Source organism: Fundulus heteroclitus, chromosome 20 (genome assembly GCF_011125445.2).
Source record: "Fundulus heteroclitus isolate FHET01 chromosome 20, MU-UCD_Fhet_4.1, whole genome shotgun sequence".
Taxonomy (NCBI): domain Eukaryota; kingdom Metazoa; phylum Chordata; class Actinopteri; order Cyprinodontiformes; family Fundulidae; genus Fundulus; species Fundulus heteroclitus.
In genome coordinates this window covers 15031216-15049540 of record NC_046380.1, presented here as the reverse complement: position 1 = coordinate 15049540, position 18325 = coordinate 15031216, and the positions used below count along the sequence as shown (strand labels likewise).

At 40.6% G+C, this 18325-nt stretch overlaps 1 protein-coding gene across 5 annotated transcripts in view; it reads right to left on the bottom strand.

Moving 5' to 3' along the window:
• Nucleotides 1-640: 640 nt before the first annotated feature.
• Nucleotides 641-18325, bottom strand: part of gli1 (GLI family zinc finger 1) — an 81730-nt gene continuing 64045 nt past the window's right edge. The window contains exons 3-13 of one of the 5 annotated variants that reach the window (XM_012869364.3): nt 16480-16706; nt 14322-14423; nt 14008-14206; nt 12539-12707; nt 12252-12362; nt 11951-12094; nt 10511-10660; nt 9347-9511; nt 8993-9235; nt 8585-8888; nt 641-7378 (exon numbers count right to left, since the gene is read on the bottom strand). In XM_012869364.3, coding sequence (XP_012724818.2) covers nt 4824-7378; nt 8585-8888; nt 8993-9235; nt 9347-9511; nt 10511-10660; nt 11951-12094; nt 12252-12362; nt 12539-12707; nt 14008-14206; nt 14322-14423; nt 16480-16706 — 4369 coding nt within the window. In that variant the 3' untranslated portion in view covers nt 641-4823. Of the gene's footprint in view, nt 7379-8584; nt 8889-8992; nt 9236-9346; nt 9512-10510; nt 10661-11950; nt 12095-12251; nt 12363-12538; nt 12708-14007; nt 14207-14321; nt 14424-14729; nt 14843-16479; nt 16707-18325 lie in introns of those variants that run through there. The other 4 variants (XM_012869365.3, XM_012869366.3, XM_021319903.2 and 1 more) reach the window with 4 other exon arrangements.

Here is an 18325-nt window from a genome sequence, read left to right as displayed (position 1 = left end):
CATACCAAACTGATATACTATTTAATATATGTTACTTAGGAGTTTGATTATTCCATGGTTTTTTATGCACATGGAAATACTTCAAATTGTTACTATGGCTCATCAAATTAACTAACATCTGTCTTATTTAGTAAGACAGATGTTCAGTAAGGCAGCTACAGCCTAATGCAATTATCAGCCCTGCCCACTGCTTGACCCTCCATAACTTTGAGGAACCAAATTGGCCTGATTCAATAAATAAACAAATCACTAAATGACTGCTAAAAAATTTTCATTAAATAGTGCTTTATATAAATACATTTATTGTAAACTAATTTCTCGTCCTTGAAAATACTTATATTATGAATGCATTTTCCCTCCATTATAACCCACTCCAGTCAGTGTGCAGAGCCAACATTGTTATAGTTGAAGCTGACTGGCTTTCTGCACAGCGTGACTAATCCGATGTTGGGGTCCTTCGGTTGTTCTGTAGAGATATTGTTATAATTATCACAGTACACTGCAACAATTTAAAAAAGGAAGTAATAAACAATGCATTTGAGATATGATAAAGTCGATGTTGGTTCATGATTTCCGCCAGCCCCCCTATAATTCACTTTGTGACTCACATGATGACAGATTAGACAAATAGAAATCTGCACCCATATCAAACTGCACGTTTATTCATGAACTGGTAAAATATAGCACATATGTATAAAAATGTAGAAAATTGTACAGAAAATAAAACTTCACTTTATTCTTTTAGTTTTTGCTACTAAAATAGCTTTCTTTTTGCTAAAGGTGATAAATCTTTTGCCAGCAAAAAAAGTCAGAATAAAGGATAACAGTTACAAAAAAAAGAAAAAAAACACAAGGACACGCGCGCACACACACACACACATAACCATAAGGTTCATTAATATAAAAACATTTTGTACAAAACACGTCATACATTCTAAATTACAGGACTAACAATTAATGTTCATGGACTTTAGGCTAGTGTTAGTGTTGAGCTGTAAAACTCTATTTTGTGCATCCTTTCCTCTGTTTACCTTGAGTCTTTGGTACGTTGTGCACTTGTTCCAAAAGGAGGAAATTTTACTTGGTGCTAATGCTGAAGTGATAATACTATGATCTGTTGAATATTCATGCTTTATGAAATACTTTTGTGTGGCCTAACTGAGCTTAAGAAGGCTCAGATGCTTGATGGAGTCACTGTCTAAAAAAAATACTGTATAAAAGTCTGTATAGTCATGCAAATGAGGCTGACGTGAGTCGCCAAAAGACACAGGGACCTCTTCCAAACAGTGCTGCAATCAGTGCAAAACCGCTCTCCTACAAAGAGCTGCAGCTTACTTCCTGGGATACAGCGAAACTGTTGCACAAAGTACCTCTCTGTACCTGATAAACCTTTTACTACAGTGGTAGCAGGTGTGAATTAGTTATGCAGAATTTTCCTCTTTGGGATTAGAGCCAAAGTGCAGTAGGCTGTCTGTCCTATGAATGTACCTCGGTTTCTAAAATATAGGAAATGATTACGCATGAACTCAACAGCCTCGGTAGAACGTCGCCACATCAGCTGAGTCCTGCGTGAGCTGGTGGTAACGTTAATGTAGACAAAAGGCAGCGTGTTTAAACATAGGCTATGTACATCACTGTTAACGCATAGACTGCTGGCCACATTTACTGGAAACACTGGAAGAGATGTGTTAAAAGATTTCAAATAATTGCACCTTTTATTGCAGTAGCAAGATCTCAACCAAAAAAAAAAACTTTTATTCAGGGGGGAAAAACTGATACAATTACTTGTACCCCTAAGAGTTTCTTTAAAATTAAGGAAACTAAAGCATTATTTTTAATGAATCCTTAAATTTTTATAGTTGATCAGCAAGGCTAAGAGATTTCTATTTTGTAATCCCCAACTTTCATTTACTGTTGGGCTGTTCATCGTTCAATTTCAGTATTGGCTTTTATATTATTTTGCCATTTGCAACAAAGCTTTTATTTTGCAATGTCTCCCATCTGTCGCAGTCTTCAGCCTCTTTCGAAGGCTAAACTACTGCGCTGTGGGTGGTCATATATTTTGAAAAGTGAGGATGAGTAAAGATGGCAGAAAGAGGAGAACAGCAGCGGAAACATCCTGCGGTAAACGGCTCTATTGCGTACTGAAAAAGTCACAGCGACCAAGACAGAATTTAGCAAAAGGAAAAGGTAGAAAGCTTGTAAAAGGTCGGTTTGTTTAAGTCGGAACAGTTCAGATTTAAATACAGATCAAGAAACTGAAACCCTTGGAAGATTTGCTGCACAGCACTCTGCATCAATACAAATCTGCACAACCACCTGAATCTTAACTCGAAGCAATCTTTAAGCAACTAATATGAACTAACTAATATGAAACTGATTAGATTGTGCCTAAATTTGAATTCCTATAAAAGGATCCTTTGGTAGCTTAGTGCACTAAAATGTGAGAAAATATGCTGGTCAAAATAATTTACCTTTATACAATATTCGTTGTGACAAATATTACATTTATTATGATTTTTCTTTTTTGTTGTTGATAATTTTATGTTTTTCAATTTATACCCAGAATACATCTTATGATTTTTTCCCCCAGTGTTAATAAGAACTAAATTATTTATTATAGTTGTGTTTTTTTATATAATATCCTATATTTGAATAAATATTCTGCCAGGTATTTTAGAAAGATTAAGCAAGAAGGTAGCAGGGAAAATGTAACGTACAAGGCAATTCACTGTTCTCGAAGTTATAAATACATCGTTTTTTTCCAAACGCAATGAGTAACTGTTTGGATAATCAGGATTTCTGTGTTGAACTAAATATTGGCAGTAAAAAAACTATTTTCCACAACCAAGCAGCCAAAATTCAAAGGACGTTTTTTGGGGTTGCATTTTAGGGGGTGGAAAAAGCCTTCTCTACCCTATGAGCACTAACGTAAATATTTAAATGTGTAAATGTGCAGACTAAAATGAAGCTAATCAACAACAAAAACTCCAGATAGTGGTGACATAAAACAAATAAATAAGTTAAAAAGCAAGTCATGTCCATTGTTAAGTATGGCAGCGGATGTCTGATGCTGTGAGCCAGTTTTTATTAAGTGCAAGGGACTTCTTGATATACCAGGAGATATTTAAATAGAAATCTGTTGGACAGTACCAGTAAACTGAAAATTTATCAGCAATGGCTCTTTCAGCAAGTCCATGATCCAACAACAATCGACCACTTTTGCGAGTCATCAAAGTCTCCAAACTGGACCGGGGAAGATAATTCAGTACAGAACGTGTTTGGCTGCCCTCTGTCCGCCTTAAAAAGACGCCTGCTGTTGTCTTAGAAGGGCAAAGAAGATCCTGTCAGATCTATCACACCTTTGTCAGCGTCTCTTCCACCTTCTGGTCTAAACCAATAGAAACAGGAGCCCAAGTTTTTACCCATGAGCAACACCTAAATCTGGCCCAGAGACAATTAAGTCAATCTGTGCAGTAATATGCCTACTTTCCACTGCAACACTACATTTATGTTTTTTTTTAATTGTTCTTATTGTTGTTAGTATTTTACTATCGTTTGTTATTATTTGTCTCATTTGTGCACCAATGGGAAAGTTGCTGGTCAGTTTCATTGTATATCTTTTATATAATGAAAATAAAAGCTCAATTAAAAAAATAATAAAAATTCTAAATTTTTCAGTGTGAGATCATGCTAATGCAAAAAAAGGATTAGTTTATTTGAAATCTTTCAATAGTCCTTGAACATGGGCGCCAAAAATAACAAATAAATGTACTATGCGTGAGCTTTGCTCAAAAATATGCACCTCAGAAGCGGTAGGCACATTCTGTTCACAAGAGGACTGATAAAAACGTAGCTGCTTTAGAAACATTTCACGTAAACATGTGGAAACTCTCCGTTTGGAAAGGCAATTCGAAAGTACATTTAGTGTGAACACCAAAGAATCAAAACAAGTCCTGAGTGTCTGTGCAGGAACAGGTGCAGGGTTACAAAATGCATGTGACTGCGCTGCATTGGTGCATGTGTAGAAATACTGATATGCTGCTGGCACAGATCGTGTTCATACTGAAAGGGAAGAAATCAAGAGTAACACAGAAGATTTACTAGGCCAGAGAAACTTTTCTCAATCACTAAAAGCGTAGCTTTCTCGTCTCTTCAAACAAACAAAAATACTAACCCCTGAACGTTGAGCTTCAAGCAAACTAGCAAAGCAAACTAGCAAAAGACAACCATTCAATGTCTCATTGTCGTATACACATTTTGTATATATATAAAACATATTTACATAAATCCTTCTTTGTTCCACTGTTGCCAAAAGCCCTTTTTGATTGATAAAAACTCTTCAGCATCCTATGTTCAGATCAAAAATAATTTTTTTGTCTTACACTAAGGCACAGAAAAACCGTACCAAGGCAGTAGTGGGGGAAAAAAAAAAATCACAAATGGGGGATAATCTGGCACCTTTGGTTTTAAGGTTTTTGATGGTGACTTGCATAATATTTTTAATATGTGATTAGACTATATTAGTAGCTTTTTCAAGTTGCACCCGAAACCTATTAGATTACCTTATCGATTCCTTTCACACGAGTCTCTAGTATGCTACAGACTCCAGTAAGCTAGGGCTGGTTTTAGAGATAAAGGCAGTTTATATCATTTAATATCGATACATTTGATGAACTGTTCCACCGAAACGTTGTTCTGGTCTTGCTAAACCATCACTCAAAATCCCTCAAAGTGACAGTATCTGACTTCTAAACTGCAGGCCGAGGACACCGTTCATCGCTTGTCTTTAGCTAATGCATGCTTAGCTGCCCAGGAATCCTCTAAGACAGAGTGTTCAGGTACTTGTTCTCCCCAGCCAGCGAGGTAAGCATGGATGTCATGTCACCCACAGCCATGTTGGACAGGCCAGTGCCTGGAGCCAGGCTGACAGAAGTCTGCGGGGTGGTGAGGCGGGAAGAGGCCTGTGAGGAAGATCCCGGATGACCCTGAAGGGGATTGTTGACTGGACTGAACGAGGAAGAGTCGGCTTCGTCGATGATGGAAGTGAAGTCAATGCGAGCGTTCTCCAAGTCCAGGTTTTCTAAGGCATTCGAGATAGGGCTAGACTCCGGATAAGGAGCCATGGGGGCGGACTTGGTGTCCCCTGCTGGGTCCAGATTGGGCCCCATAGTGTTCTGCTGGTTCAGACAAGGTCTATTCTGGACGTCCCTGTGTTTCTCCATATCCATATTTATCTGACCCGTGTAGTACATGTCGTTGTTGTTGGAGGGAGAGAACATTTCATTCTGAGGGTGCTGCGGATGCTGGACTGGTGGAAGTCGCACCCCTCGCCTGGGGCTGGAGGTGGAGTGGACAGGGCTGAGGTGGGGGGAGCTGCCGAGGTAACCCCCTCCTACCTGGGGCAGACTATTCTGGCGGCTAAGAGGCTTGCGTCCCTGAGGTGGCCGGGGTACCACCATTTCCTGATTGTAGCATGAGCCCTGGAGACCAGACAGGTGCTGATCTTTAGCTGTAACTGAGGTGGATCCCCGGCTGTGGGCACCGGGGCTCATGACCAGATTACGTTCTGCATAAGAGGGATACATCTGGTTGGAATACAGGTTCTGATTCTGGTGCTCTGGACTGTGCTGCATCATGGCTGTTTGAGCACTCAAACCCATGTTGTCAGAAAGAGACGGTGGCTTTATTCCACTCTGCTGCTCTTGCTCTTGCTGCTGCTCCCACATCAGGGCTTGCTGGGACTGCACATAATTCCTCACCATGATCTCCTTCACCTGCATCATTGGGGTTTCCGACCTTTGGCCGTCTGACAGCGTCGAACCAGCACAGCCCAAGCTTAACCCCCCTCCGCTGGAGTAAGAACTCGGGTTTTGTCCTTGAAAGTCACAGCTGGGATGGCTTGAGTTCCTCATTATCACTTGGCCGCTCTGCTGGGGGTAAGCCTGGGTTTGCTGCAGGAGGATCCGTTGCTGTTGGAGTTTAGCGCTCTGACAGGCCTCTCCACCACCCATACCAGAGTGGAATTGCTGCTCAGGCTTGATGAAAGGTTTGTGAGTGCCATCGGAGTTATTGTAGAGGGCTGTCTGATTGCTGAAGTGAGCTTGTGTTTGTTGAGGCTGCAGACTGGAATCTGAGTACTGCACTGATTGCTGGCTCTGGATTGCGTGGCTTGAAGTTTGGATTTGGTTGTGGTTGTCGTTCCAAGGACCTCCACTGTCGCTGCCCTGACCTATGCTTGAGTAATGTGGGCCTGAAGGACTCAGCTGGCAGGTGCTCATACGATACTCAGCCTGCTGGAGAAGTGTGGTTGACATCCCGTCTGGCTGTGTCGGTCTTGCTTGACCTAATGGATTCCCATTAGCTCTGGAAATGGCTTCTCCGCCATGTCCCTGGTAGTGTCGCTGCATGTAGCCGGGATCGGGGCAGCCCAGAGACTCTTGGCTCGGGGACAGCTGGTTCGGGAGCAGACCTCCACCTCCCATTGTCTGATTCTGATGCTGGTAAGTCATGAAGTTTCTCTCAACGGGGGTCATCATCATGGACCGATCTCGGGCATCGCCGGCGTTGAGATGGGGCTCCATGCCCATGGCTTCCATCATTACGTTTTCTGTGATGCTAGGAGGACGAGGCGAGAACATGTGGCGGGAAAGACCGGCGTCAGAGCTGCGAAGTTGCAGTGCATTTCTGCGACCCATCATGGCCACGTTGTTGAGGCTGTTAAAGCGTTTGGGTAGAGCTTGTGGGTCTGCTACGGATCGAACTGGGTCACTGGCACGCCTGGTGTTGTTGCCTGGAGCCTGGTGAGGGTAGATAACTCCAGTGCCGTATTCTGTGTTGGCACTGTGCCGCCGAGGACCGCCTTGTTGAAGGAAAGGAGGCAGCGGCTGCCCCTGGTACTCAGTCAACGCACCCCCTCTTCTGACTGGTGTACTGGGCTGCTCCATGTTGGGTAAGGGGGTGGGTGGAGGCCCGCCGGTGGCTGCGGCATATTTGGCCTTCAGGCTGTAGTGTTGAGCAGGTGTTAAGTTGGGGAGACCCGGTAACCCCCCACCCCCGGGACATGGAGCTCCTCTACGATAGGTTTCGGGTGAGAGAGGGTCTCCCACAGCTTGATCCGGACTCAGAAGGTGACATCCGGCCCCTGCTGTCCCTCCCATTTGGGAGACATCACTGGAGCGTCTACTGGATAGGTACGGCGATGCCATGGAGGAGCGGCGGCTCACTGTGTACGCCGAGCTTAGGCTGCTGGTGCCACTTCCTCTTCTGTCATTAGCGGCGTTTGCTACGTTTCCAGCTCCGAGCTCGTGGCTGGAAAGCTCCATCACTCGTCGATTAAGTGGAGAAGGTGCACACATTCCCATGTTCTCCCCTGTACCTTAAAAGAAAAGACCAAGGAGAAAGTCACTTAAACTGAAAAGGTTACTTCGACTTATACTTTAACTCTAACTATAATGTTTCATCCTCTGGCAACATGTTCTTTAAACCTTTGCCCATTTTGTTACAACCACACATTTCAATTTATGTACATGGGATATTGTGTGTTAAGAATACAATTAGCGCATAAATGTAAAGTTGAGATATATAGTTTTAAAAGTGAAAATCTGTAGTGTGGCATATGCATGTATTCAGAACCCTTTTTAGGTATTTCTCCAACAGCTTTGACATTGAGAGAATGACATTCTGGCCATTCTTTCAGCAAAATAGCAAAGCTACGTCAAACTGGACAGTCAGATAGATAGATGGAAACAGTTTCCAGATCGATACCAAGCTTATTTGCACCAATCCAACCATGTCTTCCTCTTTGTCAAAACATGTATTTGTATACATTTACATTTACATTTTTAGAAAAAAAATAGCAATTTTTGCCTATTTTATGTACTAAAAACGTTTCTTATCCTTAAAAAAGTAAATTTTAAGTAAAATTTAAGTGAAACTGAGAGCAAGCGGAGCCAAATTTCTGGTTTGTGTCACAAGCTTGCAGACTAAAGCTGGTTTTGCTGCTGCCCCCTCCATGTTTCAGTGTGGGAATGCTGTGTTCAGTTCATTTTAGTCTTTTCCACATGCTTGCTGTGTTCACTTGTGACAAACCTTAATGGAGGAATGTAATTGATTTCTTCTTGCCACTCTTCCGTTTCCGCGGGGGTCTGGGCTGTGTCTCTGAGTACGGGTCTACTTGCCCAGCGTAACCAGTCCTAACGTTCTCTAGCAAACCTTTAGGGCCTTCGGAGAACAGCTGTATTTATACTGGGATTAAATTACACACAATTGAGTCCTATTTAATAATCATGTGACATCCAAAGGTAATTAGCTGTATCAGATCATATTTAGGTGGATCAGAGTAAGGGGGCCGAACACAAATATATGCCACACTTTCAGATTTTTAGTTGTAAAAAAAAAAAAAATCTGAAAACCCTGAAATTTTCAAAATAATTTCCCTTCCACTTCACACTTATGTCCAACTTTGTGTTGGTCTATTTCATAAAATACATTGAAGTCTGCGATAGCATTGTGACGAAATATAAAAAACCCTCAGGTTGAAGGTTTTTCGCAAGACTCTTAATGTGTCTTTTCTAATAAGTACCAGGAATGGCAGGAAGCTTGCTGCTGGCACAGCGGCCAGGAGGAGTCGGCCTTCGAATTTGCTTTAGCTTGTCAATCTTCAGGTTCTCCAGCCGCTTCAGCGCCTGCGCGGACATTCCCATCGTCCCGGGTTCCCCTCCTCCTCCGCCTCCACCTGCAACTCCATCCTCCAAAGCGGTGAGATCATCCAAGCTCCCCGCCGCATTTAGGTTCATCTCCACGCCGCTGTCGTTGTTGTTGGTGCTCCCCAGTGGAGAACGCTCACTGCTGCAAGACGACTGAGCGCCGGGACTTGGCTGGGACTTCTAAAAGGCAACGAGCAAGACAGAAAGTTTTAGTTCATCTTCTAAAAAAAAAAAATAAACAGTGCTGTTCTCTAAAGTAACCTTTACTAATGTTTCTCACTGACCAGAGCGGTCTCAGGCGCCAACAGTTTGCAGTCCTCCCTGCATGTCTCTTCTTTTTCCAGCAACAGCTCAGACGTTTGGCCCCCAGGGGTCAAAGCTGAGCCAGGGGGTCGTGGCCCCGTGTCTCCGCGATGCTTCTTGGTGATGTGGGCCTCGGGCCCGTGCACCGTCTTCACGTGCTTACGCAGTGAGCTTGGATCCGTGTATCGCTTAGTGCAACCAGGGATCTTGCAAACGTAAGGTTTCTGTAAGACACCGAAGAGTTTTATCAGTAAAGCTGAATTCATTGAGTTTTCCTCACATCCGTAAGTTCAGTTTCACCCATCGTTACTTTTCAGTGGTGTGTGCTTCAGTACCTCGTTGGAATGAGTTCGGTTCTGGTGCTTGGCCCGGTCGGAAGCGTTGGAAAAGGCTTTGTTGCAGCCCTCGTGTTCGCATACATATGGTTTCTCCCCGGTGTGAGAGCGCAAGTGGGTCTTCAAATTTTCCAGGCGAGAGTAGGCCTTGTTACAGCCTTCAAACTATAACAGAAAACATACGTTGTCAGATCAATCGCTATAGCCAGGTAGAAATAAAAACTATGGCATTAACAATCAATTTATACAGCATTTTTTCATTAAAAGACCTGCTCCTCTAATCTAAGAGACTTGTTGAATTAAATTGACCTGTTAAAGCTTTTACTTAATGTTTCTTTGCCAGATAAAATAGAATACTGTGTTCTTTGACATAAGTTTATCAGTATGATTTGAGGTAAACGGGACTTCTTATGGCTTTCTTTCAGCAATGTCTTTCCTCTAGCCTGACTAATAATTGTCCCGTCCAAATATTCTTCCACCTGAGCCTTTGATCTCGGCAGCTCCTTCAGAGTTACCACTGGTCTCTTGACTGATTCTCTTATTAATGCTTCTCTTGCCCATCTCAACAAGTCATAATGTATTTAAACTGAGATTAAAATAAACATAGGTAAACTCTGTACTAACTGGGGGACTTCACAAGAGATATATATATATATATGATACATTTCAATCAAGAGGGCTGAATAACAATTATGGGCCACATTTCTTTTGGTCTACCACATACAAGTATGTACAAATGCTGCAAAGACTTTGACACAATCAACTGGTTCCCTTATATAGGACATTTTTGACCAATCTGTGTAATCTGACCTAATCTGTATAATATGATTGAATTTGACTTTGTAAAATTCAAACTGAGATGATATGTTTCATGAATTGGTGCTAAATAAAATTTAATTTAAATTGAATTAAAAATCAGGAAAAGGTGAAGAGACATGATTACTTTTGCAATCCCCTTTACTGGGGACTGACTTTTAATCAAGGTTAACCTAATCTGCCACCTAGTGGTGAAATGGAAAAGGCTCCTTTTTAAAAACTAGGGGTACTGAAGCTTTCTCCCTCTACACTTCCAAAAAAAGGATATTCATATATCTGTACTATGACTGTAATAATAGATCAGAATAAGGAAAACAGAAATATGTCAGCGAGTTAAGATTGACTTACAGTGCACTTGTGTGGCTTCTCTCCTGTGTGTCTGCGCATGTGAACCACCAGCATGTACTGGGCTTTGAAAGGCCTCTGTTCTCGAGAGCACTCCTGCCAGTGACAGACAAACTCCTTTTTCTCTCCATGGATGTGCTCGTTGTTGATGTGCTAAAACCATGACAAAAGATGAAAAACAAATTTAGAGTGACAGCTGAATCTCCAAAAAGAGCTTCTCAGCTATTCTAATAGAAAAGTTTTATTTATTTATTTATTTTGTATAACTTATTGAACATTTGACCTCTTATTTTTTGCAGTGTTTCCTTGACCTTAGTCATTTTGTAACATTATACAGACCCACTTATCTGCACATATACCATTTTTAGATAAATATGGAATCCAGCACCCTTTGTGATGCTTATATTGTATATTATATGTTCTTTCTTATGTATTTGCCTGCCTAGGGACTACGGATGAAAATTAGCTTTGTAGCTACAATCCGGCATATTTACATTTGTTTTTATACTGATGTTCATTAATGTGCTTTGTCCCTATTCAAATAAATAAATAAATAAATTATAAAGAGCAGCATAATGAAAGCTACAGACAAAGCCATAATAAGTGCAGTTTGCATTTTGTCACAAGACCTATAGCAGACTTTTACTTTTACAGAAGACTAATTTTGTTGGAATGTACAATTGCAATGACAAACAAAGACTTCTTTCTTTTTAGTAAACAGGCAAAATGTTTTGCTTAGCAGAAAACTAACTCTACACATTAAGCTGGACGCATCATCCCCATGGTGAAACATGGTGGTGGAAGTATCATACTGTGAGGGAGGCTTTTCTTCAGCACGGACCAGGAAGTGGGTCAAAGTCAATAAGAACATGGATGGAGCTAAAGAAAAAACACAAAGATCAATCCTTGAAGAAAACTTTAAACTTACAGGCAGAGCTACAACTGACTCTTATTTTTTTTAAGTATATTTATATGCTTAAATGGTCTAGTCAAAGCGCAGACCAAAATCAAACTGAATCTTTGGCAGGAATTGAAAACTGCTGTTCATGGATTATCCAGCCAAACTGACTGAGCTGTTGGAAATAAACTCCAAAAGTTTTCGGCTGTAATTGCACCAAAAGACGGATTGAAAAGTTTTTACTTAGTGCAGGCTGAATAGAAATGAATGCCGTACTGTCAGGTTTTAATTTGTAAAACCGTCTAAAAACAATGCATCACTTGCTTCCACTTCGCAGTCATCACCGCTCCATCAAATAAAATCCACTGAAGTTCGATTGTAACTTTTCACAATGAGGAAAGTTCAATGAGAGCCTCTTCTTTTGAAAGGCACTTCTGCTCTTTCCCCTCCGTCTTTTTTTTTTGGTAGTAAACGTTCCTGATGCTCACAGCTGCAGTCCGTCCCTAAGTTTTAACCCGACTGACTGATGATTTAAAATGTCTCACGTGAACAAGCTGGTCTTGTGTGTCAAACTCCTTGTTGCAGCTCTCCCAGCGACAGTTGGTCTCGTAGATGGCCTCTGGCTCCGGCTTCCCGTCTTCCTTGTCCAAGTCGTCTCTGCCGTCCAGGAGGCCCATCAGATGATCCTGCTGAAGGCATTTTTGTAGAAACGAAATTTTCATTTAGCTTGAGCTTACCGAGCATCCTCATCCAAATGCATAATTTGCTTATTCTCACGGTTTTGAAAAACACCTGAAGATGTACCTGACAGTAGATGTAAATATCACTATGAGGACATGACTTCACCTGAGTGCCGGTGGAAGAAGGACTGGCTACGTCTCCCTCCGACCTTTCCTCCAGGTTCTTCACATTCATGCCGTCCATCACGCCTACCAGACCTGGCTCTGTTTTCAGCTGCTAAACAACACACACACACACACACACCACATCTTTTATTTTTTCAGTCCATTCATACATATCAGTAACCTGCATGAAATTTATGTTTTCCACCGCATGCAATCTTTTCATTCCTCTCTTTTCAGAAGCAGAAGCTGCGCTGCTGCTTTGTGATGCTAGTTGTAAAGCCATCTTACGTGTCCGTGCTTGGGTGGAGCGAGGAGCCGGGGATTGTGGGGAGGTAAACGAGAAGCTTGGCAGGGACCCGGTGTGTGAACGCCCAAAGGCGTACCGCCGTTTCCTCCGTACATGGACCCCTGTTGTCTGGAGTGGCAGTTCATGTTGCTGGAATAACTCAGAGATGGACTGTGGAGCAAAAACAGAACAAATTACAACTCCGAAATCAACATGAAATAGTGAAACATTTGAAGCCCGTAACCAGAGTCTTTTGTTCATTTGTAAATGTATAAGATATAAATGCATAAACATTTCTCTCCTGATCTGGTGGGCTTATTTATCCAAGAACCAGAAAAAAAAAATTTAAGATGCACATTGCTGCTTGCTTATTTAAATGAACAAATTTAATGACCCACCTATTGAAATGTATTTAAACTCTCTGGCTTTTGGAATGATTCATATATTAATCCATTTAGCAAAATCCCAAGTGCCCAATGAAGCAAAGTAACCCCGAACATGATGCCGCCACCACTGTGCTTCAGTGTTGGTACGGTGTTCTTCCAGCGATGCCCAGTGTCGTGTTGTACTCTTTTCTTTTTATTTTAGCCAGGCTACAGTTTAATAAATATGTAACACGTTCTCCCACAAGAATTTGAGAGGTTTAAAGCAGGCTTGGGTGTTTTCTTCGGAAGAAAAGACGTTTGTCTCACAAACGTAAACTTAGTCCAGATGTAAAGATTAAAAAAAGAGATTTTTGATAAGCGTAGAACGCAATGAGCATTAGGCAGAAATTCCTGCCTAATTCTGACCAGTTTCTGTCCTGTCATTTAATCCATTTTGGAGGTACACTGCAAAAACGGATCTGAAAATAAGTAAAATGTTATTAAAATTTGTGTTTTTGTCCTAGATTTGAGCAGGTAAATAATATTATCTGCCAATGGAATTAGTATTTTGACCCCTAAAATAAGATAAATAGACATCCTGCACTTGAAATAAGATGATGGACATGAGATGTTCCTATTTTAAGTGCAAAAATCTTATTAACAGATCATCTTATTTACCTGCTCAAATCTAGGACAGATACACTAATTTTAAGAAAATATTACTTATTTTTAATTCTGTTTTTGCAGTGTAAAGACTGATTTGGTTATGTCACTTTTGCAGTTTAATGGTTGGTATTTATATATAAAAAGGATTTTTTTACATATTTTTCATATTCTACATTTTCCCCCGTGTGTGTGTGCGTTTTCCGTTGGATTGTACAGGATTTATAATGGCACATTAAAGATTTGAAGTTTAAAAAAAATAATTGAACATGGTCAAATTTTTTTTCATCACAAATACATTTTTTTAACAGTGAACATGAAATATAGGATATAATCAGATATTTTTTTTTTATTCTATACGTAATCTCATCAGGCTGTAAACATCTGAGATGAAGGAAACGGATATTGTCCCTGCATGTTTGACTCAGGTTAGCGCTGAATACCTCATGGCGCTGACAGACAGGTGACCGTAGGAGCTGCCGCCGTTGGGGTTACAGCGAGAGTTAACAAAGGCCACGAGCGAGTTGGGCGAGGTCCGAATGACGGTCTGCAGGTCTACGCTGGCGTCAGATAGAGGTGAGATAGACAGAGCTCTCTTTTTACTCAGCTTGAGCATGGAGCGAGGTGTGGAGAACCTGGAGCCTGGTGGGGACAAAAGTTAATTTGTGAGAAGAACAAAATGTATGAGTTTTCACTTTAAATAGGACGTCTGTAGCAGGATTGATTTTAATTCATTTTAATGAGCTTCTTTTCCCACCATCGCCAGAGCCGATCTGTTCAGAGCCGGGCTGAAGCTGACAGAAGTTGGGGTGCGATGACATCATGTTGTTCTGGTTACAGTAGGGGGTGCCATTGCTACCTGCAGGATTTTGGAGACAAAATCAACAAACAATTCCCAAGAAGCAGAATCAGTTCATTAAAGTATAAAACCAACAACAAAAGTTCTGTATTTGTACAATTTAGTTCCATAGGAGTCAGAAAATAAGATTATCGGAATGACTAGGCTACAAAAAAGGCTAAACTGGTGACAATCTTTTTATTCAAAAGACAAACTGCAACCCTTAAGCACCAAACTTGTACAAGATTTGAAAATTAAAAAAAAAATGATATCTACATAATTGCTTACGATCTAGTTTATCTTAATATAAGAAAGCATTTGTCTTACTGTGTTGCTGTACGGTGGCTTGCAAACTTACTGGCTTTTTACCTACTTTTTTAACATTCCAACCTGTAATTTGAATGTTTTTCAATCTTATCTTATCTTATGCGATAGATTTGCACAAAACATTTGAAGTTGGTGAAGTGAATTCAGAAATACATTAATAAAAAATAATGATATGAAACTAAAAATCGGCACGTACGTGCATATAAAGTTCTGGTGCAACCAATTACCTTCAAAAGTCAAATAATTAGTGAAATGAAGTTCACCTGTGTGCAGGTGGACTTCTAGGGGGTCACATGATCTGTCAGTATAAACACATCTTTTCTGAAAGGCCCCAGAGGCTATCTTGAAGTCAATATTGCAGTGGTGTTCTCAAGTAGGTATATGTAAAGCAATTGTGAGGTTTTTAAAAAACAATTTTTCTTTTATTTAATTAGGAGCATTTGACTGATTAGGGGCCTTCCTGGCCCACACTCCATACACACTCCATACCTCTAAGTTGTTTACCAATCTCCAATAAACTGCAGAAGAAGAAGGCCCCAGAGGCTGCAGCAGCACTAAGCAAGAGCTCTTCAAACAAGGAGGTTCTCCTTCCAGCAGCACAATGACCTGAAGCATCTTGCTAAAGCAACACTCAAGTGCTATTAGGAGAAACATTTAAATGTGTTGGAACGGCCTAGTCAAAGGCCAGACCTTAATCCAATTGAGGATCTGTGGTTAGATTTGAAGATCGCTGTTCACAAGCGAAAAACCATCCAGCAAGAAGGAGTTGGAGCAGTTTTCTCTAGAAAGTACTGACAGTAGGGGGTTGGACAATTATGCATGCTGAAGTTTTTTGTGATTTTGTCCCATTTGTTTGCTTCACAATAAAAAAAAAAAACATGTTCAAAGTGGCAGACATATTCTGTAAATTAAATGCTGCAAACTCTCAAACTAACCATTTTAATTCTAGGTTGTGAGGCAACAAAACTGAATACTTTTACAGGCCGTTGTGAATCCAAATTACAGAGAGTGATCCATAAGTAGTAGCAAAAAAAAAAAAAGCTTTAAACAAAAGTGTTTGAGCTCCTGAAATGCTAAATTTGTCATTTTTATCCAACAGTGAGATCTGCGGGTTCTCCTTCTTATGTGTTGGAAGGATATACTTAGATCCTTCAACACTCTTGTTTGTCCCAATTCAAACTTTTTAAATGCTGCTTTGACTGTAGATATGGATGAGGAAGTACTAGGTGAGTAGCAATTTGGTTTTAAGTCTTTACATATGCAAATCAATATCAGCGTTAGACGAACGACATATTCTCATGTTTTCTTTATTCTGAGGAGTGGATAAGAGAAACAGGCCTCTGTGTCACATCATATTCCTAGCCTATAGAAAGGCATTGATCACTGATAAGAATTTCCAGGCCTAGCCTTTAAAACTAATAAATGGAGTATAAATGTAGTATAAATATGAAGGCTTCTGTTCCCATTTATTTTAAAGGATGTTTTGTCGCACTATATATTTTTGTAAAAGCAATTATAAATACACTTTCTGACATGATGCTTATGCACTAAAGACTTATTTCGCCTTAGGGCAATTACTTTTGGAGGGCCCTGCATGAGGATACAAGTAGTAAAGCTGGCCAACTGCTAGCCTCTCATCATTCTTTCTGTGGAGATCTGCGAAGTTTCAGTTTCAGTCTCTCAGGTATCCTTAAGTCCTAATCAATAGCAGCTGTGAGGTTAAGGGGATGAAAAAGATACTGTGACTCACCCTCTGTGGGAGGCATGCCCCTGTGGCCCATCATACTGTGTGGTGGGGGGGCCTGAGGGGGCCTCATGTATTGATCCATGCAGTGGCTGTTTCCCTGGACCGGACCTGATCCTGATCCATGAGTCATGGGATTGTACATAACGTGGCAGTCCTGCGGCGGGCCGTCGAGGTGCGGGGCTCGGAGCGGAGACACATCGCTGTAGGGAGACTGGTCCGATGGGACGAGGCTGCGGATGATAACAGAGACACTGGAATTATGAGAGGCAAGCTCGAATGAACGCGCGTGAGGAAAAGAAAATCTGACAAGAAGCGAGAATGTCTGAATAAACTTCACAATAATTTACAACCAAAAGGTTCAAATGTTCCTTTTAGTTTTTTTTTTTCTCTTCCATACATACACAGGATTTGATCCTGCTTCAAGATACGGAAAACATTCAGAGACTAAATACCAGGAAACGTTGGGCCACAAGTGAATAAATAAAAACATTTCTATCCATGAAAAATAAACACATTTAAACTTTACTAAAAGTAACAAATACTTTTAGAACATTCTGACTAAAATCCACGATGTCCCCATTGTGGGACAATAAAGGAGTTAGTATCTTATCTTATCTTCAACCAGATTTCTAGTGGCTGATACCACTTTCCAGGATTTTCTGAAAGCTGATCTGCCCAATCACAATCTGGTTGTTGTTGTTTCCATACTAAGAACTATAAAACCAACAAAACTAGTCTGTATTGACTTTACTTTAATTCAACAAATGAACATGCACTGCAAAAACGGATCTAAAAACAAGCAAAATGTTCTTAAAGTTAGTGTATTTAACCTTGATTTAAGTAGGTAAATAATATTATCTGCCAACGGAATAAGTATTTTGACCCCTAAAATAAGATAATTAGACATCCTGCACTTGAAATAAGATAATGGAGATGAGTTGTTCCTATTTTAAGTGCAAAAATCTTATTCCATTGGCAAATCATCTTATTTACCTGCTGAAATCAAGGACAAATACACTAATTTTAAAGAACATTTTACTTATTTCTAGTTCCGTTTTTGCAGTGTGGCAACACAGGCCATACAGGTGCTTCTCAATAAATCAGAGCACATTTATTTCAGTGCTTTTACTCATAAAAAGAAATACATATATTGTGTCATCAACACAGAGAATTTCAAAAGTTCAAGTCATCAGAAAAGTTGAAAGTTGCATGGCACCACCAAAAACAACGTTTAATGCAGAAATCTTATGTTATGGACATGTTATGACCTAAACCATCATACAGCTGAATTCAAGAATAGTAATGAAAAGCTGAGTGGAGGGAGTAAGGTGCAGCAAAAATGATGCACAAACACCGGGGATAACCATAACCATAAAATAACCTTAAAGTAATTGTGATACCTGCTTTAATTATTCTGTTATCACTTTGCTACTCGTCCAGCAATCTCTCCTGACCTAAACCTCACAGTGAATAAATGGAGCGCTGTCGTAAGCGACATGAAAACCAGCAGGCCAAAATAAGCAGATGAGATGAAGGCAGAAAATTAAGCAACCTCGGCTTCCTTCACGCCGCAGCTGATCCACAGACTGAGCGCCTCCGTGCCACGCTGCTTTGATGCAGCAGTTCGTGCAAAAAAAAAGGAGACCTGTGAAAAAGATTTGTTGCATTTTCTTTCATAGAGAAAATAGTTCTGGATCAATCAAAAATGTTATAGAATAATAAAATATCTGAGCTTTTGTACTCAAAACAAACAGCGACGGTTCGCTGACGTGTTTAGGGTCTGAGAAAAATGGAAGCTTTCAGTTCTGACACATGCAAGAAAACGTAGAAAAACAACCTTACTATGCTG